This window comes from Hippoglossus stenolepis, chromosome 4 (genome assembly GCF_022539355.2).
Source record: "Hippoglossus stenolepis isolate QCI-W04-F060 chromosome 4, HSTE1.2, whole genome shotgun sequence".
In the NCBI taxonomy this organism is placed as follows: domain Eukaryota; kingdom Metazoa; phylum Chordata; class Actinopteri; order Pleuronectiformes; family Pleuronectidae; genus Hippoglossus; species Hippoglossus stenolepis.
This window is the reverse complement of record NC_061486.1, coordinates 13,465,611-13,489,902: the sequence shown is the minus strand read 5'-3', so window position 1 is coordinate 13,489,902 and position 24,292 is coordinate 13,465,611. Positions and strand designations below refer to the sequence as shown.

General features: G+C 42.0%; 1 protein-coding gene across 1 annotated transcript in view; it reads right to left on the bottom strand.

Annotated features, from left to right (window-relative positions):
- pcp4b (Purkinje cell protein 4b) overlaps positions 1–21,245 on the bottom strand; it is a 34,419-nt gene extending 13,174 nt beyond the window's left edge. The window contains exon 1 of the mRNA XM_035153546.2: positions 20,996–21,245. Within this exon, the coding sequence (XP_035009437.1) occupies positions 20,996–21,004 (9 nt within the window). The 5' untranslated portion in view covers positions 21,005–21,245. The remainder of the gene's footprint in view (positions 1–20,995) is intronic.
- Between the last annotated feature and the right edge of the window lie 3,047 nt (positions 21,246–24,292).

Here is a 24,292-nt window from a genome sequence, read left to right as displayed (position 1 = left end):
CAGTTTCTCTGCATCCGCCAATACTAATTAATTCAGTTAGCCCTCCCTGGTATAACTGATGTCCCTGCACCTGTGTGTGGAACCGCCTTGGTGGCACATTTATCTCCTCAGCCGCAACCAAGGAGCAGGTGGGATTCAGGGAGTGCAAAAATCTCAAAACTCATTGCTTCAGAGAAACATTTGGTATGTGCATACATTTCAAAAAGAAGGCACTCTAGAGGAAATGCTCCTTTTATGGAAACTTCCAGAAAAAACTGGATAGTGAGTAAACACTGATGTGCCACACTGTTGGATAATGGAGGCTCGAGTCTCAAGCTGTGTCAGTTTGAACAGGGTGTTGAGTGTGAATGACACAAAAAGTCTCTCATATGAAATATTGCAGGAATCATCAGCTTGCATGGTTCTTTGGCTGCTGGCAAACAGGTTGTCAACTTGTATTTTCATCTGGCTGGGAGCTGTGATGATGGGACTTTTTGTCTGTAGTGGAAAGAAGAGGCGGCTGAAGAGAGGAGGGGAGAGAAGGATCAATACCTCTCTCTGCAGTTAAGCTGCACTTATACTCATATTGGCATTGGGAAGATAAATGACCAGACTGGGGTAGAGGAAGAAGGGGGGGGGCACATACTGCAACATAGTTAGACTACAAGTTTCCAGAACCAGATGGCAGCGAGTAAAAGCTGAATATCCAGACTTCAAATGCATTTCAACTTGAATTTTTTTTGGGGACATTTGGGAAATTCACCATTCTTGCCAAGTCTGAGATGAGACGATTGATACCATTCTAATATCTGGGTAGGCAATTAGCTAAGCTTATGCAAATATTGGGGAAACAGCTAGCCTCGCTATGTCCAAAGGCTATTTTATCAATTATTATTGTTTTTATTTGTTGATTCCAGGAGTGAACTGTACAGGATTATTTCTTACTATAGCTGTATTTCCCAGGTGGGTGTAGTGAATTCCTGCGGTCTTAGAGTCAAGCAAATACACTTAGAATTTGTTTACCTATGTCTTTGTTAACGCAGAGAACAAAGCAAATTTTTTACCTCAGGTTATTTACACACCACTGACTAATCTGGTCCACCGGGATAGCTGTGAGGACATTAGCCGTAAGGATGTAAATGTAAATAGATGCAATGTCCCTGTGTATATGAGAATGTATCCGTTTTTTCTTTCAAAGTGATTTATCCATTAGCAGTGCTGACAGGTAGACTCTTTAACCAATGAACAGTCTCAAGATAACCGTTTCCCACTGCTAGCTGTTCCCCAATTCAGGGGCTGCACTCTGCGGAGGACGCAGTCAACACGACCCAGAAAGGAGGCGGCCTTCGTGGATGTTGGCTTCATTTGAAGCCTGATTCTTACATTTAGTTTTTTGGTCTTGCTACTGCCATTATCTCTTTGAAAAGTTCGTCACTGAAGTGCAATGAATCCTGGGATAGGTTGGTTAAAGAGGGATCAGCCCATTAAATCCCTTCAAGGAACAGCATTGAATCAACCCTTCAATGCTCAGGGAAGAAAGGATGCATTTGAAGGAGGCTTCAAAATGGGACAGCCGAGTCGGATCTGTCTTCAAATGCACAGCTTTTGCAAACTGTCATCTGGTTTTAGCTGCATACAGTATTTAGCAAACACAAATGTTATCAATCCTCTCATTGAACACCTAGCACGAAAGTGAACAAGGGTATTTCCTAAAATTTAGAACTATTGCTTTAATCATTTGAGTATGAGGAGATAGGATTGCTTCAATGAGTTTTATTTTTACGTTGCCTCCAGAGCACGTAACAAGCTGCTATACTGTTTGATTATAGTGAATTTTTCCGTGCTGTTCTTGTCATCACAGATTGACATGATCTGGTAGTATTTTGCAGAGCATTTTGTAATATCTGTAAAAAAGAATGTGCTACATTACATTTATTTTACTATTTCATCTTGAATCAATCGAGCCTTTCAGAACTTTTTTGTCCAAACACACTGGGGAGTAGGCACAGTAACAAAACAGAAGAAGGAAATGGTTTCATTTTTGTTCAGTGTATCTGCCTCCATGGGGGATTTAGCTCTGGCCACTTTCACCGGAACCTTTTTGCAGCTATTCCCCCCGCTTGTTCAAAGGTTTCCGATTTGGTCGTGTCAGAAGGGTTTCCATGCTTTAATAGCTTATGAGTCGAGAAGGCATCGTGCTATGTGTCCTCTTTCCGAGGTTCTCTTTCTGCATTATTAATCTAATGCTTTCAATGAATTTCAAACAGCGTGCGCCTCGCTTTGATGCCGGGGAGAGGGATGGGTGGTGGGGGGGGTTTGAAGCATCTTCGCAAGCTCCGAGCACAACACAACCGAGCCTTTTGGGAAGAAATGTCTAATTTGAGGCTCTTTGATGCAATTCTGAATTTTGTTAGGGGGGAAAAAAGTCATTATTTGAAGTGAGTGCGTACACAACACTGCAGTTTATGTTTACCTGTCATGCCTATCACAATCATACCTCTACTCCCTTTTTCATTTGTCTGTCTGGAAAAGTGAAGCGACTTATCCAACTGCTGTAAAGTCACATAGCTGAGCTCTCCTCCTCCCCCCCCCTGCAGCTCCAAACCTGAATCAGAGGCAGATAAGAGCACGGTTTTGTTCTTCCCTGTTACTAATCCCAGTTCAAAGAGAGGAGCTGAGTCTCTTGTAATGTCCATGAAATGAACTGGTGTTTGAGCCGGAGCGGCAGTCGCTGCTGCCTCACAACTTCCTAATGTGGCTCTTTTAAAACACAGCAGCAGAAGGTGAGTGAGAGAGGGGAGAACGAGCACTGCATTGCATCAACGCTCTCTGCAAACCAAACTGCCCTCAAGTTAATCTGGTTGAGTTGCCCATGTTTGCTTTTGGAGATAAAATATAGCGCTGATGTAACACTAGAGCATGATTGCTACCAGATTAATATTGTATGAAATGCACAGGCCAACTGCAAAGCCTATATAGTTTTGGTTTTTGAATGATTTAAGACCTTTGAGGGGATTCAAAAGCATGACAACCCAGTTTGATCCAATGATCATCATGTTCAGATTCTTATAATCCATTTGATATGTGTGTAAAGAAACAATGATACATTCACGGAAGTAAAGAAGAAAACGCTAATGCAAATATGAAAACCACAAATCTCCAATTGTTGTTGTGTTGTCCTATTTTCCGTTGTGTTTTGTGATTTGTTGTTGTACGTGGTGATTTGCAATAGCAGGTCGTTCTTCCCTTGTATAACCTAAGAAAATATATTTCTTGTAGCTGCATGAGGACAGAGCTGATTATCCTTCAGTAAAAAGCACTCACAGTAATTGACCATGTTGCTTGTTTGGTTCTTTATTTTAAACAAACCAAGAGCATCACATATTAAATTGATATCAGCGAGCAGATTAATGTGCTGCTTCAAGATGTTTTTCCACATTTTTAATTCAATTCCTTTGATTCTTTTCACAATTAATTGATACATTTTTTAGTCTTCAAAATGTCAGGAAACAGTTGTTCTGTTTGACAAAAAACGGTCACACTAGACAATATTTGGCATTTTGATTGAAAAAATTGATTGATTGATAATAATTACTGATTACTCTCCTTTCAATTGATTTATTGGTTAATCTTTTCAACAGAAACGAATGTCATTAACAGTAACAGCTATTATGATTGTTCATTGTCAGCACTGCTCTTTGGCTCCTGTGAAACCTTTGGGTAGATGTAAGTGCTGCTCACCCATGATAATCACAATGTAATACTCCCATCGGGCTCCGCAGGGTTCACCAGGTTAAAACCAGGCCAAAATTCAAGGCGTGACTTTAAGGTCATCGTGTTTGTGGAGACACTGCTCAGCTCAGTGCAGGGGTGATGAGAAAGTCTAACGTTCCCGAGGGCAGCGGAGAGAGGAGAAGCCATTACAGCCGAGCAGCTCTGGAGCCGAGCCAAGTGTAAATTGTGATAACAGCAGCTCGATGAGTAAGATTACTGAGGGGGAAAGGGGCTATCCTCGCTCTGCAGATAAACCTGCACACACACACACACACACTTACTGGCACTGGTGAACTAATAGGCACACCTGTGGACCCATCGGGAAACATGCAAAAATACACAATTTCACAGACTGTGAGGAAGAAAAACAAGTGGATGAGAAACCAATCAGGAGGGAAAATAACGGTAATTACATGACGCTGACGAGGGAGAAGGGAGCACAGACATGCACATTGTGCCTCTCATTAATCATTAACACACTCCGAGGGACACAAGGTCAACAAACAGTGTTTTGATGTGTGTTTTTTCTATGCCTTTCGGTCAAATACACAAACACACACAACCCGAGCTACTGTAGAATTGCCCACTGCATCAGAATGTGTGCCTCCAGTCTTTCAATTAGGATATTTCAAGGAGAAAACACACACACAAACCCACTACAGATGAGAATACATGCATTCACACACACACTCTTGAGCACATGGCGAGTCAAGCAGAATAACAGAAGAAGATCCAGTGTGCGTGTAGTGTAAGCACATTGCACATCAGAGAAATGTAAATATGTTTTATCTCTTATTGGGCATTCATCGGAGGACAGAGCGGGAAGAGAGCTGGGAGTTTTTCAGAGAGAATCCTTTACAGCATCCATCTCCTTTCAGCTTATTTCCCTCACTCACTCTGAGCCAAACGCAGCTCCACGCCCTGCAGAACGAGATGCTCGAGGCGAGCTGCCTCTGAGCCCTCCATTTTTGTTTCATTCTTGTTTTCATTTTCCATTTGAGAAAAAAAACTTGCTTTGCTCTTCTTTGATGTTGTATAAATAGATACCGTTAACATGGTTACAGCTTGACAAAGCTGAGCTGCACAGACACATAGTGCCTAATACTAGTCTGTCTAATCCGCAACAACAGTGAAGTGTAACCTGGCAATTTTTAACAAAGAATACCTAACAGTTTGAAGGTATCGTTCTACATTTCGGAACATCCCTTAAGCGGATGAGAAGATGACACCACCACAGACATGATGGTGGTTTTCATTTTTATTTTCAACACTTCAACAGAATAAGTCAAGAATAAGCATGTTTCCCCCAAAGATTTATGAATTTCAATAGCTGACTCTCCCAAATAAGGAAAGTCCCATGTGAAGCATTAATCTTGCGATGCACTGCTTTAGAATTATTAAAGCTGCTTTCAGACATGCACTGAACTCCAGATAATCTCTTGAATTTATCCCGAGGAGGTGTATGCGAGAACACAAATGTCGGAGTCAGTTGCTCCCGACAATCTCCGCAGGTTCTCCTGCCAGTCCCCTGGTCAAAGCTCTGGATATTGTCTGAATATGAATACAGCAGGAGATGGAGATCTGGAGAATCGTGAGCGAGTTGGTGCATTGTGGCGTTTCTAACACGCGATGGATACAAAAAAAAGAATCCAAAATATCTCTGGATGAAAAAGATAAGCCATTCATATAGAAGATGCCGACGAAGATGTCCATTTGGAGAGATTAGATCCGAGAGCTTTTGGTGATACGGGCCAACACTGGTGTTACTGTTAACAAAAACACGTGATCTCCGCAGCAGATTTAATATGTTACTTTCTGCCTCTGCCTGCTGCGCCACCCCCCACCTGTCTGTGTCATTGGGAACGCGTCTGACTGGAGAATCTCCTTCTGTGTTCTTTGTGAAAGGTCTGAAAACGGCTCAAGTCACCATTTTCAAATTGTCTCACTGGTGTACTGCAACATATCAACACAGATTTACCACACTGATAAGGGATGCATGTGGGGAAGAAGAGGCACTGTTTCCATGACAGTGACACTGACATTTGTACCATTCATGGCAGTGTTAGAGTTGTTCTAAGCTGCTGCTTCCGAGACGACATTCTCTCTCTCTCTCTCTCTCTCTCTCTCTCTCTCTCTCTCTCTCTACTCTAAAAGCCCGGTAAAATGTTTGCCTCTTGATCCTCTAACCTTCCTCTCCTCCTGCCTCTTCAGATGTTGAGAAATCAGCCTGCTCGTCATCAGCGTGCAGGCAGTAGGAGTGGAGCGTGTGTGTGTGTGTGTGTGTGTGTGTGTGTGTGTGTGTGTGTGTGTGTGTGTGTGTGTGTGTGTGTGTGTGTGTGTGTGTGTGTGTGTGTGTGTGTGTGTGTGTGTGTGTGTGTGTGTGTGTGTGTGTGTGTGTGTGTGTGTGTGTGTGTAAGCTACAGACCACTCATCTGTATGAGCTCCATAGGCAGTTACATAAACCATGCTGTCATGAGGGCTACAGGGCATTCTGAAGATCAGTGCTGGGTCAATAACTCCCAACTGCAGATTTTTGGGGTTTTCATTATTACTTTATTGGGCAGCCGCTACTCGTCTGGTTGAGACTACAGAGAAAATGGGTGGGTTCATACTGTTGAAGTGCAGCAGAGAGGTCAGTAATTACCATGAAACATAATTACTGACTTTCTCTTGAACCTTTTCCTCTTAAAAAAACAGACAGCAGTTTGACCATAGTAATTAAAACATGGTGAAAGCGATTTGTGAGCCACGGAAAACCAGGAAATAAGGTTGAAATGCTCTCGTGCTTTTCTACAGTCTGTTCAAGGGAGATATCTCTTGTGGGTAGCCATGTTTTCAACAAAGTGGCCTCTGTTAAGCCTATGTTTATGCTCCCCTTTCCCATCCTTGCATTTACAAAAAAAGATTTTATTTTGGCTGGTGTGCAGCGTTGTTTTGGCTGTACCCCAAAACAACTTTTTTAACTTGCGCATCTAGTGCTACATGGATTGAACTGAGCACAAGAGTCTGCGAACTGGTCAGTCTCTACGGTCATTTCTCAGGGGACATGACTTCTTGAGGGAGATTATGGACACTGGAAGACGAGGCATTCTTTAGCTTTGGAAAAACCTCTTCGACCAGTTTGTCAAGGCAAAGAAGCGAGCACAAGCCCAAAGTGATGCTCCTGGAGGAAACAGGCCAGTGTCAAAACTGTGTTTGTGTTTCTTCTCTGTTCAGCTGTGCTGTTGGATTCCTCTCTCACACCTGTCATCAAGGAGAAGATTGCACCAGAAAGGGAAAGACGTCGTGTTGACATCACAGTTTGTCCACGCACGCAATGACTGAGCTTATCTGCAGCTTTAAGGCAGTTCTTTTCCTGAGCGGACCCTTGATGACAAGTTGAGCAACTCAGTGGGAAGAACAGGAAGGGCAGTTGATTTGCTTGTCACAATCATCAGCTGATTGATGTTGACTGGTGATGCTGGGACCTTGGCACACACTGCCCGGCGAACCACAAGACGCAGAAACACAGCTGCACACTTCCCATCTCCTGTGTGGCAGCCAGAACTCCCGAGGTGACACGCCATCTCCTGCTCTTCTTCCTCTCACGCTTCTTTATTCATATTAACGGTATTTCTGTCGAGCAGTTGTAGCTGCTCCACTGCTCACTTTCTCATGGACACAACGGCAGCTGTCATCAAACCACCTTAACATGCGCTGCACACGCCTGTCAGTGTGTGGCACATACATTCAGTGGTTTTGCCTACTTGCTATTACTATGAGGTTCAGGCTGAGGAGAGCATTAGGTAAAATCATGAGTCTGAGCAAAAGGCGGGCCAGCTGTCATGTACCCAGAAAAGATCTGATCAAACCACTCACATTTCTTTTTGTAAAAATCTAGCGTTATTTGGAGGATTTTTAGCAATGCAGCGATAAAACTCTCGGCTCAAGTGATCCAAGAAGTGCTAATGGCTAAAATCACTTCAAATGACCCCATGAATAAATAAGTCATTTGTTTTTTTCTTAATGACAACAAATTATTTATTTTTTTGCCATAGCTAGTGCTTTGATAACAATACTTTGAATCACAGCTATTTCCACTGAGAGAACCGATGAAGGAGGGTTGGTGGGAGAAAAGAAAACACGTTATTGCTCCTCTTTAAATTATTCTTTTAAACTCCCGTCTGTTACTCAACTTAATGAGCCTTGAAATTGCCGAGATTACATTTTCCAGAGTTGCTTTCATTAGAGTGGGAGTCGCCAATCTCTTGGGAATGGTTTCCTGTCTTTGGGATTGTGCAGCGAGCTTCCATGGAATGTGCCGCGCTGATTAAAGGAGCAACAAACCAACCAGCAGGCCAGTAAATAGATGAGGGAGTTCCCTGTGATCAGATGGGGCTTTTGGTTCAATCAGCCGGCCCATTTACAGCGGCAGGTTAACGTACTTCTCAGATTTAATCATGCAGTGAGTGTGAAAATCCAGTGTTTACTTAAATTGCAATTTAAAAAAACGATCAGCCAATGAGGCGAAATAGCAACACTTGGTTAAACAGCATACATAATGAGGTGGACAAGGTTTAAAGGAACAGTTTGACATTTTGAAATTCATTTTCTGAACAAGCGAGATCTGGGTCTACCCCGGGGTCTCCTTCCTTCAACTGTCCCCTTTCGATGTTAAGGAGCAGCGGTTGTACTGCGAGCTCCCTCCGGATGTCTGAACTCCTCAAACTGTCTCTAAAGCTTCCGCTCATATTCACAAAGTGTTTCTTTCAGTCACTACCCAGAGCTTATGACCCGAGGTGAGGGTTGAACGTACATCGACAAGTAAATCGAAAGCTTTGCCTTGGAGTTAAGTAAGGAGTTACTTAACTGGCTTTCCATATAATAGTCAATGAATCTGCACCATCAAGGAAAATTAAATTGAATTCTCTTCAATTGCATATTTGTTTTGAGTCCATGCTTGACCTTAACCTCAAATCAACAAAACAGTCTACACTAATGGTCCACTTGCCTCCTCTCAGTGGGTTTCAACAGTTTTCTATGAACTTCGAGGGACATCTCTATTTGAGTGCGTTTCAAGTGGCAATTTTCTGTCTGAACCTAAGAGAAAACTAATGGAGCCTGACCAGAACCCAATAGGTATCAGTTTTTTTGCCAAAACCTGACCCGAGTCCAAAGTTTTCCAGGATTACAGGTACGAAGAGTGTAAATAATCAAGTAGATAGCCAAGCCAATGTGATCGAACATAACCGAAACCAAGTATCATTTCAACATTTTTGTCCTCACAGGTCCTGTAAGCTTGGGTCAGGTATCCAGACTCTGATCCTTCTCTTTCCCAACTGGGTGCTTCTTCTAAAAAGTAACAGTATCGGTTCCTCTTTGTAACGCAAAAAAATGTTTCAGAAAAGGCTGAGGATGTCCAATGGCAGTTCCCAGTAGTTTCTGGGCTCAACTGACTTTGAAGCAACACGCCATTTGTAACAGATGAGATGAGAGTAAGAAAATTAATATTCTGGATCCCGAAAGCTTCTTAGTTTGTTAATCTGTAATCTGATTCATAAGAATGGCTGGCATAATGCGATGATTGATGTTTTGGCTTGAGCCACTTCATCTGGCTCAGCGACACTGACCATTTTGGGCTCGAGAGCTAAGACTCAGAGAGACCGGCTTGTTTAGAGGCAGGCCAGCCTCTTGGCGGGAGACGCTGTGGCTTGGGTTCCGCTGCCAAGCCCCCATCAGCTGTGAGGAGGGGGCCACGTGACACAGCGAGTGCTCGCTATATGTAACCAGGCGACCCAGATAGCGCTCCTCTCTGCTTTTGTGGGCCAAGCGGCAGGAGAGTAGCTTTTGCAAATGAACTGAAAAGAGCAAGGTGTTCAAATTAAGACCCTAATTATGAGGAATGATGAATCTGTCCTCTGCTTGTGCTGTCCCATCAGAGACCTTCAGACAGAAACATTCCACAGAACGACGTCCCAGGGAAGAGCGAGCCAAGTTTTTGATGGGATAATAATGGGAAGAATTTGGATACTATCCAGCTAATAGATCCTCTCTCTATATTTACACTTCTTAAATCAAACAGCACATATTTTAACCGTATAGCTCAGTAATTACAATCATAGTAGAGTTGTAGAGGAAAAAAACGGGAGAATAATTTGATAACACTGTTCCTTTTCTTTTCTTGGTTATTTTGAGACTTGGCAGCTTGCACAGTCCGAGAGTTTTCTGCCACACTCGATGGCCATTAAGAATTTAAAAAAGCAGAAGTAGGCCACAGACAAATCAAGCAGAAAAAACATAAGCCCAAACCGCCCCTTCTTATTTCTCCTCTTCAGCTGTAGGGCAATGTGAAAGTAGTCGTTGGTCTTGCAGTGAAAGGAGAAACTACAGGGCTCTGGTTCATGACTATAGACCATCAAGGTTTTGCTTTAACAAATTTCGGAGAAAAGGAAATGGCAGAAAAGCTGCAGGAGGCCGTTCACCTCCTCCCTTTTGAGACTAATAAAGAAAAATTGTATTTGAATACTCCTCGTCTAAATGTGGTTCTGAGGGACTGTCTTATAAAAAAAAATCCTCAAAAGCTGCAGTGAATTTCTAGTGACATCTGCAGACGGCATGTGTTTGCTCCCGGCTTATGCCCACTGAGACGAGAGGGGTTTGTGACAGAGTCGCTTTAAAGGAGGAGATGGGCAGAGAGAAGCTGCAGGCATGAGGGTCCTCCAGAATTTAGAGAAAAGAGTTTCACTGCTGACATCTGAAACTTGAGGGATCATCTTTTAATATTCGCCCATCAGTTCAAAATCACAGTTAAACATCATTAAAGGTTAATTGTGCAGGAATTAAGAGAATCTATTGGTTGAAATGAAATATAATATATATGTATACTCTCTGAAACTGAGGCTACATCCATACTACAACATTTTAGTTTTAAAACAGTATTTTCAAAAGGGAGATAGCACGAATAATCGCTTGTCTCCATGTAAGCAGTCGTATCATTGTAAAATGTAGAATTTACATGTTACAAAGACAACAGGGTCGCAGTGCCTCTAATTAATGATCCATGTTCCGAGGCTAATGCCGGTTGTTGAATATAGTTGTTATCTTTAGTTGAAATGGTTTTGAATTTAATGTTTCTAAGATAAAAGAAAGCACGGTTTCTTGTATGGATAATGTAACATGGTTAGTTGTATTTACTCACAGTATCAAGTTCAAACAATAAATAAACCTTAATTAAACAACTTGTATAACTTAAATTTGTGCATTGATACAAAGCCAATCTTTTTTTTCAAGTTGAACCACCTTGATAATTAACTACAATATAAATATCATTAAATCCTACACACTCATCCTTTAAACATGAGGAATTAACTGATTTATGTTGTTTATTTCCAGCTTGTGTTCCAGTGTTTATTAGGAATTTTATGTTCTGGTATCAATATCCAGGAGCGTAAACAGTAGCATATGGACCTAGTGGGTATTCAGGAAGAAGGTCAGTCCCAAATTAATTAACTGTTGCTATGGTGGATAACAGACGTTCACTGTCAGATCATGATTTATGTCCACTTGTCAAGAAAAAAATGTTCCGCTTCACTGCCAACCACAACAAGCCTGTGTCCAGTCTGCTGAACTCATCTTTGTTGGTTTACTCTTAAATCCAAAGAGACAAAAGGCGAACGTTGAGCAGACGGTTTTCTCTTCCACTCGAGCTCATTTAGAAATAAGTTAGGCTCCATTTAGTCCATAATGTGAAGAGCAGCAAACCTCATCTATACACTCCAGATCTGGTGGAGAAAGCTGAAGTAAATGACTTCACTATAGGTGGTCGAACGTGGGTTGTGTGAAGTGTTATCTTGTGCAAAAAGTGTGCACATATTTAACAGTTGTATCAACCCATCAGCTCAGTTTGTTTTTAACAGTTGGCGGGTGGCCAGTGTGTCACAGAGACAAAAGAAAATAACTCACATTCACACCTAGAGTCGATTTAAAGTCTCCAATTACCTTAACCCCAATCTGCATGATTTTGGACTGTGGGAGGAATCCAGAATACCTGGAGGAAACTCATACAGACACAGGGTGAAGGTGCAAACTCTTCACACAAAAACCCCAGTCGAACTGGGATTCGAACCAGGAACCTTTTTGCTGTGAGGCAACCCACTAAATGCAAATTATTTTACTTCATTAAAATCTAAAACCAATCGTCGTTCAATATCAATGTTAACCTGTTAGCAGAACATATTTGATATCTGTGCACACACACCTAAGGTTCACACACAATATAACAATTCAGTAGAGTCACAGAGGCTCCAGCTCCTTGTTCGACCCTGAGGGGATTTAGACATATGAACAAACAAACAAACACAATGGTCCATTTCGTGTCCTTGAAGAATCCTCAAAATATATTTTCCTCCTCCTGGGGCCACCTCTGTGCTGCACAGCTCATAATAACCACTGAGAATGAAAGACATGGGGCATTAAGCAACCAAAACCTTCCAGGAGGAAAAATGTTCTGTAGAGTCAGAGGTAATTTGCTGATTTCACACCAAAGCCCTGCTGAAGAACGAGGCGACTGCAGTAGGTGTCTAAAAGAGACAAGCGGAATCTGCACCATCTCACGTTGACTTAATGCTTCACTGTGATCAGTCACAATAACTTCCGTTATTACTGAGTAGCCAATGACAAATTTCATTCTTCACTTAATCTAATCGTATGAAAATAAATCACGTATATTTTAATCATGCAGTATTATGATTCTGGCTTCCTAAGAGCAGGTCGAAGACACTATTTGTTCTGAACAGTAAAAACCAGGCTGCTAACACAATAACAACAAACAAAGCATGACCTTGGTTTATGGACTAAATGTCCCGAATAAACGCTTCAATCTGGAAATCTGGTGGTTTCGTCATTTCTTGCCACCAGCCTGGTTCAGTTATCACACAAGCTGTTCTGTTCCTCACTGTGGCTGCCAGAGCATCAGAACTGGTGAGCAAATTCTCTTTAAGACTAAACACTCTCCTTCCCGAACACACACACAAGTCTAAGTGTGAACAGTCACTAGACTTTATATAAATGACACTCTGATAATAATCCATGTTGGAAGTGAAGAGGTGAGTTGGGCACATACTTGCACAGGATCTGGGAATGTTCCCTGATTTCACGAATTCTGGTGTGAAATATCTGAAATATTGGGAATATGGTTAAGTTCAGTTATAGCATCACACCTACTATTTGGACTCCTCAGCGACAGAGCAATGATACCCAATACAACAAATAGCAAATTTAGTATTTTAAAAGTTGGTCTTATCATGACTGATAAAAACAAAACTATAAGATGTGGTGGTCGATCTTGATCTGGAGGCAGCTGATCGTGGATCGTGATGGTGGATTGTGGATCGTGGTGATAGGTCCTGAACGTGGTGGCAGCTGATCGGGAACTATGTGATTTACAATATGCCTACTCACATATTCTACCATTACTGGCAGTAATTCCTCCATTTCTATTGTCATTGCTGCTCCCTTCATCTCTATCAGACAATCTCTTATGTATAAATACGTTTAACATTGACACATCTTTCCATTATGCTAAAAACTGTTCTAATCAATGTTGTAAATATTGTAATTGTGTGATTGATTGATTGATTGAGAAGAATCCCAGATGAGCCATGGCAAAATAATGCATTAATGAAACGATTAAGATTTCATCATATGATCACATATTGGGTAGAAAAATAATAATGGGTGAAACACAACTGAGACATGGGAACACTTAATAATTTATATACGTTAAGTAATGGCTATACATCCCTAATGACCATAGGCATAATTTTATCTCACTTTATGTTAATAGCAGGTCTTCGTATCGCACAAAAAATAATAAAGATTTGAATTATAAAACTATAAAGACTATTTCAAATTTTGATTCACCGTCAGATAATGTTGACAAAACTAGTTGAACCTTTATTTAACGTGCTGTTCTTGCCATTTCTACCATTTCAAACCCAATAAATCCACTTTATAAAACCAAAAACGACTAAATTGTAAACACCAATCCACTAACGACCACAACCAACTGAGGCATAATATAATACCATCTACTGAAAAAAAATTATAAAATAACTTTGTGAGCCATTTGAGAAAGAAAAGAAAATGGGTCGTATGTGTATGTACATCTGCTGCATCTTTTCCATTGTCCATATATTCACACTGTGGACCCTGCAGTCACAAACCTGTTTCTTCACTTACTAGGCGGGGTCGGCCTGCAGACCCCTGCAGTCCCCAAAGTGTCGGTTTCAGTCTCAAGTCCATGATGCTGTAATGATTATGTGGTGGAGGGGGTAAATTTGCAGTGTGCAGCACTAATGTCGCTCAGCTAATTCATCTCTCTCCCACCCACTCAGCTCGTAAAGTGAATGAGTGAAACGTTCACACCAGCACACACACATTCACAGTGCACTACTGCTGACGTTGCTGTAATGTGAGATTTACATGACGTCGGTGCCGGAGCAGAGCAGAGACGGCTGGAGCTTTTTTTTTCACATGCGATGGTGCATATTATTGTACATTAGCACATTTTATGGTTGTTAAACGGTGTTTTCACATCCCAATCTGTTGTGTTACAATTCCATTAGATGGCTAGAATGATGATGTACAATGATAATGTGTAATGTTTGAACATGTGTCCATTTATTGATATTTAACATTTTTCATTGACGTCAAAAGCAGACATTTAAAGATGATTTTTTGCATGTACAGTATATAGTTTAAAGTGACAGCCACTCCACCATCAGCTGCAGGCTGAAAAGAGCTCTTTCAACACATTCCAATGCACTTCACCAAGGCAACAGCCCAAATAAAGCTTTCAATTTATTTTAATGATCAACTTTTCATTGCATTATTCCCCCTGCAATGTGCAGACTGGGCCAGGGGCCCAATCAGCCCTGTGTACATAGCTGGTGAATTTATAGCTGCATAAGAATCAGACAACACACATGCATTACAAACACGTCTTCATCCCAGTCACTTAACCACCCAGTGTGTTACAGTTTCACTCTGTGTTCGGCACCAATCCAAGTGATTTATGACGCTGCGGCGGAGCAAAATTACCGTTCATATCTTCTCCGCTGCTGATAAAGATCGTGTTAGATGATGGAGTGTTTGTTGATTAGACCCACTGGGTAAAACTATATCTGTAATCAATCAATACCAGCATACTGAAAAGGCTAATAGATTGTTCATGTGGTTGTTTAACAATGGTAATGAAGCAAAAGATTTTTAATTTGAGAGACATCTCTTGCACAAGTTTTTCTTATGTCATCCATCCATCAATTAATTATCTATTCGGTTTATTCTTTGAGGGTCACAGGGGGAGGGAGCCCATCCCAGCTGACATTTGGCGAGAGGCAGGGTACGCACATGGCAGGTCGTCAGCCTATCAAAGGGCCAATATATAGGTTACAGCCATTCTGCTACATGTTGGTTTGAAAACTCGATGTCCACACGACCCTTATTTCTCCATATCACTTCCAATCCCTGTCCATATTAACATGCCTGAATACACATATCACGGGACCACTCACGAACACTGGGCACGCACAAGCCGGTGTAAACATGAAGGTTTGGTTGCTCTACACTGGTAGCCGAGGCTAATGCCGGCGGTTTTCTTTCGGTAAGGTCATGTGATAGGAGCCTGACGAATCAAAGAAAGACCTAATGAGCAAGTGGCTGTGAGTGTCTATGTCATCAATTTCCAAACATCTTGGTTTCTGCCCGTCAAGACTAACACACAGCCCTGGCGTTTTTAAACTAAAACGGAGCCAGCAGCATCAACGTGGCGTAAATCATTTATAAGTTACAGCATCATGATGTGATGTTGACACACAGTACAGTTTATGTAACATTAAAAGCACTTTGATGGGGCAAACATCTGGAGAGACTACGTGCCGTCAGACTGCTTTCATTGCTATCGTGCAGACAGTCCATTACAACAGCAGCGAAAGACTAACAGCAATAAATCACAAGCGAGTGAGTATTTATTTCTATAAGTTAGCATTTTAGTGCATTTACAGAGTGTACCATTAAGACAAAAAGCAATCTCTTTCAAGTGTGGTCCATCTGCCTGTTGGACAGCAGACAACGTGGCTGACAACACTGGAGGCTATAACACAGCAGATCTACACAATCCACAAAAGTCCCCTAATCCAGCCGTACATGCACTAAAGCTGCTTAATATTTGAACACCAGGGCCAGACCAGTTCCTGTGGAAGCTTTACCAGGCTGGAGGGACTGGGATGTACTTATTGGGCTTTTGCTAAGCACAAATTCCTCAGAATTCCGCCCTCAGACACGGCGTGCATTTCAAGGATTAAGTGTCTCCTGCTACTCATGGCAAAAATCTGCTGATTACAGTTTTTGAAATGGGACGCAGAACAAACGCTCGAGCCCTGAGATGAAAAGAGCTGAGAGCACAAAAGGGGAAAACATGCCTTCGCCAAAAGTAATTTCTCGCGTTTGCTCCGGATAATAACCACTAATGAAAATGGATGTGATTACTCCAACGGGTTTAATAAACATGATGCATCAACCTGAGGTGGAAAATCCATCCACTTTTGTCTGCAGACATTAAGACGGTGGATTTATTACAACTTCTCAGAGCCCAGTGGTTGAACCTCTAGTGTCCAACAATCCATTCTGAGGACTGGGAGAGTGATTTGTGTGAAGATTACAATAGTCAAATGGAAAGTGGAGAGTTGCCGCCTCAAAACACATTGGAAATTATTGTCTGATGTCATTAAATGTGGTCAGTTGCATAATGAGAGTTGTCGGGAAACACGTTAAGTTAAAACCTGATGGAAGGTTCCCTGTCATCAACTTCAGAAACGGAGCGACATTTAATGATTGCCACTAAAACACGCACCTAACAAGCTTCACTCAAACCCACAGAGTGCAGTTCAGTACAATGGGCTTGTTTACTAAGTAAGCAATATGTCTCAGCCTCTTAAAAAAAGTGAGGCTGCTCAGAGAAGCCTGATTTATGTTGACTATTAATGGGACGACTTCATCGTTACATCCCTGGTCAAGGGTTATTTAAGTCTAAGTACCAATCTCTGCTTAAAGTGGACTGAACTGCTTTTTCTGTAAAATTTGTGTTTTCTTATCCATTCAGTGAAATTGAAAGTAGGACAGGGTCAATTCAGGGTAGCCTGAATACTGCGTGTGATTTCTCACTGCAGTCGTCCACATGGCCGCAGAATTTTCTTATCATTAAAAACGTCTCCCCGAAGAAGCTGGTGCTCTGAATAATGATCTGGAAGCCAATCAAGGTTAGGTCTATGCTAATTTCTAATTAGATTTTCTGTTCATTCCCAGCTGGGCCAACTTGTTTATAGAATGATGCAGGTCAGAAAAATGAATGGCTGAAAACACTAACATGACTACCCAACTGCACACGCACACAGGATGCAGTTGTGTACATGAATGTAGATATATCTGCACACACTCTTACATGTAAATCCTACTCATATATTCATATGTGCACAGCCCTCACATCTGTGTCAGTATATTAAGTTGATGTGCAATCACACTGCTTTGATGTTAATTAGCATAGGGCAGAATATGGACGGGAGGAACCAAGGTAAGATCAATGAGAAAACCTTATTCTCACAGGAAGGTGCAGGAACTAGAGATCAGTGGAGCTGTTTTGGCTTGAAGACGGCTTAGCTATGAGTCAGTGGCAGCAGGAATATTACAGCACTGTGCAATTTTGTGGACCGAAAATATCTGTGCGTCAACATGAGTTCAAGTACCCTCGGAAAATGTTCCATGGAATGTGAGAAACAGACGGACCATCTACAGGTAACTGTTCAAAAACAGGACGTCTTGGAAATGGGACAGCTTAGTCATGCCGCTGTGACACAATCAGTTCTCAATGCAACACCTATGATTTTCACAGACTGCAGTGTTTTACCTATCAGGACCCGTCAAAGTGTTTGAGGCCTATTTGGTTTGTGGAATTTCATTTATTTTCGGGAGCCGGAGCAGGAGGACACAACAAGCTTCAGAAAGTTGAAGAGTGACTGACAGTTAGTAACTGTGTCAGTCGCTTCAACCCTTCTACTGAATCCATCAGAAAATCTTGAAATGTCTGAGTCGACCATTTTCCACCAACTGGAGCAACAGTTTTCAGGCTCTGTTGTCAGATCGTTCCTCTTGACACGAACACAGTGACAGAAGTCAGCAGCTTCAGGGACTCCCGACTTCTTCTTCTGGATTTCCTTTCAGTTTTTCATGCCGTTGACTTGTTGACCTTCACGTAGCGTGCTTGTTCCACGCAGGTATGTGCAGATGAAGGGAGGTGGAGAGAAGGAATGCAGTGTGGAGGCGGGTGGGGGTGCGAGGGAGGGAGCGCTGCAGTGCTGACCACTGCGAGACTCATCCATCCAGAACATGCTGAGCTGCTCTGCTTTACTGGCTTCAAGTCAAGTTTGGAGACTGACTGCATCCACGACTTTGCCTGAGAACAACTCCACTCTGCACAGTAACTCGACAAAACATATCAGCTAAGCAGCGAAATCCTCCACTGCCTCCTCCCCGTCTTCCCGTCCGTGTACAGGCTGTGTTCCCCTTAAAATTACACCTCTTCTAATCAACAGGACAAAACAGCTTCTCTTTACTTTGCACATTATTACCAAACACAAGGCTCAGGTGATTTCATTGCCAGCGAGGGATTCAATTATTCAAAAGCTGTAATAGCTCCTGTTGAGTGTGTACGCACCCTGAATTCATCTTTTATTGAGGCGGCTGGTGAATGACTTGTATTAAACAGCTTGAGGGGAAGTTCGTTGATGTCTGCCACCGATCCATTCTAGGGGAATGACAGGCTGCGTACCCACTAGACTGCAGGATTGAACTCCATTAGCACTGCCTTGTATACCCGAAGGCTGCTGTTGGATTGTTTCCTTGTACACCGGTTTGACGAGTTGACAAAGATTATCCTTTGTGCATACATTTATGTCCTTATGTCCTAAGTATCTTGTCCTTACTTCAACACATCCACTGGGAAACACAAACACACATTTGCATGTAAAACATTAGCTTGTAAAAAGCAAATATACTGTGCACCCATATGTATTGCACTGAAAAAAAGTTGACATTTTATTTTGTCAAGTGGCTGCATCAAATAATTGTATCTGAATCAAGATATGTATTTAAAATTTAGTGAACATATTTTTTAAGTTCAGTGTACTCTATTTATGTCTCAGTCATTTTAAATTACTTTTAAAATGTACGTAGGGTTCAATAACACATACAAAAATATTAATTAAACCAGATTGAGACATATAACATTTGCAAGGGGTCAGAATCCATTTTTTCAGCGTGTGTACACTGTACGTAAAAAAAGAGAATACAAAAATGACTTCAACTGCACGTACATGTTCCAATATAATTATATTCTGGCTACACTTGATGCTGTGCTCTCTGTCCTATTGTGCTAATGCAGCAGAACAAATAAATTGCTTGGTTGATAAAGGGTCATTCAAGCATCACAACAATGAGCAGCAGCGATGACAGCCGCAATTCATCAACAAGATTGTCTGAAAAATATATTACATAAAAAAAAGATAAATTACTATATTGTTTTTTTATAATTATGTACAATAATTGTATCTGAACTGAACAACTTGTTCTGCTGATTGAACTGCAGGCGGTGAGATGTGCCGATATCCCTGGTGTAGAACTGCGTTGTTTGCCGCACATTTTTGACGTCAAACACTAAAAAACAACTGATGACAATAAAAGGGAAAAATTCAAATTAAAAAGTCAGAGTCTTTTAAAAGATAAAGGTCATATCATCAGCTCTTTTTGAGAAATAATGAGCTTCGGGGAGTCATGCCGAGACTGCATCACCCATATGTTACAGGCTACTTACATTTTATAGCACATAAGATATGTTCCACAGTTGAGCCATAATACCCCAAACACCAGTGGTGACATTAGCAGAATTCTCCAGGCCATTTAACAAAGATCTTGTGCAGAATAAACACTCCCCATTAAAAAGAGAGCTATTAATATCCTGCAGCCTCCACTTTCTAATGGAGCTGAACATCAGTGACTGTATGGGATCGGGGGAGTGAGCTGTGGGAAAAACCTAACAGCATTTTTTTTTTCCACTGCAAGCTGTAAACACCCCTGTGGTGTGAGATCTGTGATGCCCTGCGCTGCCGGGGTTATTCATACTGAGAGATAAACCCACTGCGCTTTACAGTGGGGTTGGTACAATCACCTGAGTGTTTATCCATCCACCACCTGAGCTGCCCCCACATACTAACAACTACATGTTCTAAGATAAATGACCAGTGACCAGCAATACATTAAAAAACCTTAATAAATGAATGTTCTCTGTATCACTGGGTTGAATGGACACCCTGACAGTCAAGAAGTAACAATTATCTTGTGTTTTTCATTTATAGAGCTCCACTGAAGAAACTTCCAAACTTCTCTCATTCAGTACACATACCGTGCACACTTCAGTGTCTACATCACCTTAGATGTCCCCTACACTGATGATGGTAAAACTAGATTCAGGTATTATGCACCTTCTCAATGGAGAGAGCTGCAGTTTGTCCTACAACTGCAGTTTCATTCCCCGTGGATGTAAGATTGCTGATTGTGAAAGTCTTTTGTTTGCAGGGTCTCTCTTGAAAAGGGAGATTTCAAAAATATTAAACAACGCTGCCTGATTAAATACAGATTAAATACAAAATAAAATACAATATGAGCCACTTAAAAATGTAATTTTCCCTCATTTGGCTGCGTTTTTCCCAAAAAATTGAAGGAGTCACGCCAATATCTCTCCTCCTAACCTGTTACCACGCTGAAGTCCATTTCCGCCACACTGTGGTCTTTCCACTGTATAGTTACTGTCAAACACCGTAGTACAGCTCACATGCTGGCTGAACGGGAAGCAGCGGAGAAAATGAAATGTCATTTTCAAAATCATCCACTGTCACTTCGGGCGGAGGGCAACGCGCGAACCCCTGCTGTTCCCTGATCTGCACACTTTGCCAGAGCAGCTGTGCAACATCTGCACACTGTAACGCGTTATATCCGCGCTGCAACACTACATGTCGGTCAGCACTTCCCTCAGACCCGTCCACAACAGCTGTTAAACCACTCATTATTGATTTATCCCTCCGCGTATTTGCGCAAGGTTTCGTGCGTAATCGACCTCATCCATTCGCGTCTTTTTCTTAAGAACATAGGACCCTACCTCGCTCATGATGGAAGGTGGCGTCAGGGTCTCTCCGAGTAGCTGAGATGCGGGAAGAGAAGTTTCAGCAACAGTGGTCTCGTAAAGAGTGGGCTCGCCGCGCACGGAGAAGCTTTATAAAGTGTTGAGCTCAACTCCTCCGTGGCATCACGTCACCAATAAACCAATAGGAGCGCCGTAGGCAAGTGTGTCTCCCCAGTCACCACCCAACTCCTTCAAATATTCATGTGCTGTGTAAGCCCTTTTTTCATCACGATCAGCCAAACGGAGCTACTCTCCGATGCACACCCTGCTCGTAAACCGTGAGCGTCGGGAGGCATTCCGTGCGCCTATCATCAAGTCATCAATAGCAATTGTTATTTCACAACGTGCACCATTGTCACTCCCACCGGATTGTGTGCATGTAGTGCGTTGGTGTACAAGAGCTCTGAAGTAAAACGATGCTCCCCGTTTGTATCTTCTTTTAATGCATCACTACAATGTTACATTTGATCATAATTTAATTTCACGTAATGTGCAGTGATATTTCCATGGTTTTCTCTCTGCTCACGTTGATTGCACGGTTCAAGGTTTTGCTAATTAGATTTTCTCTGCATGGTGCATTCCCAAATACCAGCGTGTTGGCTTTATTGCATCAGAGAGACCGAGCTTTGTTTTTTTATTTCATTAAATGAGCTGAAAGAGGGAGAGCTGGTTCGTTGGAGGATGGTGCCTATTTCTAGGGCTTGTGTAATCGTTTTTTACATCAGTTTCACCCATCCAGCCATATCCATTCCCTCCTTCAACATCCGTTTCAGAAACTAAGGTAGTTAATTATCATTATCATTTGTTCTAAAATCCATGCATCCCTTTGTGAAATTCACAACGGTGTTTGACAAATTGAGCCAGCAGCGACTTCATTCCAGAACCTCTACGCGATTCTTGCACATCCGACTGGAAATAGCACCGAAGGTCTGGTGTAGACGCAGCTCGAGGGTTGTTCAGCTTCCCCATGGACTGTCACTGCGAGCGTTGAAGTCCCAGTTGAGCCTTGATAGATGGGGGAAGAGGAAACTGATTACAAATGAAGCCTAACATCTAGCTGCTGCTCTGACCTGCCCTTTGTGTCTCTGGGTATCTGTCAATGCGCCTGACAAGCTGGAGCGAATTTGCTCTAAAAATTGCTATGGGGTGTTTGTTCCTCAGAAATAGTCCTCAGATTTCTCTGCTTGAGATGGTTGGAAGAAAGGAAGCGGCGTGGTTTTTGATGTGGGCAGCAGATGGTACTGAGGTTTCTGTGGAAGTTTATAAGGTTTGCAATGAACGGCACAATCTGTGATGCATGAAATGTAACAATAAAGCTGAGATAACGTTGAATGCAGACGACACTGGTTTAAGATCTGAGACCTTTAGCTAAATCTGTATCGACTGAACAAAACAAGATGCACAGAAGCTTTTACATGGCTGAACCTTGAAATGTTAATTAACAATGACAATTTATGAATTTGCAAAGGTCAAACTACCCTGGCTAAGAAATTATGTTTGGCATGAGGAAGCCGTCCTCAGGTGAGATCTGAGTCACTGGTGAGTGCCCATCCCTTCCTTAATATTCAGGTGAAGCTTCTGCATCGATACCTGTTAACATAATCAATTGTTGTCTGAGGGAGTGGAGACGTCAGAAAAATACCTGAGCACAACTGGTTAGAACAAGAGTAGAACATTTACAAGCAGGCACATTGTTGATCAGCTTGTGGAGACATCAGATGATCATTTTGGAGAAACAGCCGGTTGTTGTGGATGGATTAGAGGGAACACACCTGAAGGGAAATGTATACTGACAGTGTGTGTGTGTGTGTGTGTGTGTGTGTGTGTGTGTGTGTGTGTGTGTGTGTGTGTTCCTGTACTTATATGAGAACCATTTTAGACAAGTGAGGACATTTTGGCCTGTCCTCGATTCTTCAAAGGGCTGCTTGAGGGTTAAGACTTGGTTTTAGGGTCGGGGTTAGAATTAGGTTTAGGTTTGGGTAAGGGGCTAGGGACTGCATATGTCAATAAGTGTCCTCACTGTGAAAGAAAAACAATTGTGTGTGTTTACATGTGTGTGTGTGTGTTTGTGTGTATTTGCATGTATAGTCGTACTGAGTCAAATTACGTGAATTTAATAAATGTAATGGTGGTGATGTAAACCTGCAGCTGTCCGAGTTCAGCATTGATTTTTCTCTGCAGGTTAGTACAGGACATCGGTCATGTGACATCTGAATAAAGGGCTCAGGGAATAGCAGACTGTTGCTGTACAGTTTAGTGTTGGACATAAATCTTGAACTTGTTGTGGACATAAAACAGACCTTTTGTGATAGTGAGAAAATCATGAGAAGGTTTGGTTGGTTCATTTTCAGTGGATTGTCCCTTTAAAGCGCAGGTTATTGGTGCCCTGTCACTGAACATGAGCTGTGTCTCAATTCAGAGGCCACATCCTGCAGAGGACCTGATCTACGCAGCCGACCTTGGCTGCATCCTCCGACAGCCATGTACACGGCATCAGCCAAATTGACACGAGACTGTCTGGTCACCTATTGCTTCACCAGCTTGTCCCGTTGTTACAGTCATCGCCTAGCAACAAAGCTATGGACAAAAATATATTTTCTTTTACTGTAACACGTTAACTGTTAGCTGTTCAGTTGAGCACTTACATTTAAAAATAAATTCTTCCCTTCTTACCCTGCCAGGAGATTCAGCCCTTGTTGCATTTGCAAGAGCTGAGGTAATAGTTCATGGTGGCAGTACAGGTCATGAAACCTGCCTCCTCCATGTTAATGATTAGGACATAGGGCCAAACTAAAAAGTCTAAATACACGTCAAATAAAATGTTCTTAAAGATGTCATTGTTGGTTGTACATATCACAATGATGTTTGTTCAAGTGCTCATTTTTCTGCTAAGTTTTTCTTAAACAACCTCGATACCATGGCTCCAGTCCTTGTGAGTACAAAAGCGCAAGATGGCAGCACCCGCATCCAGGATATTTTGCCCTCATTTTTGTAAAACAGGAGGAAGAGAAGATGCGTGATCCATCGTTACATAAAGTCTATGTATAGGACACTTCAGCAGGTTCACTGAGAGTCGACACTGAGGATTACATTTATATCCTTCTTGTTGTAAAAGTCTCCCTTCATCTCAAGAAACCAATGCAAAAACATACAAAGGCCTCTAAAGACCTTTGTGTTTCATCAGTGATCACCAACACTTTAATTAATGAATCAGTATTATATGATACGTTGTTGAACTTTCTGTGGGGTCTCGTCTGCCTGTAGCTTATATAA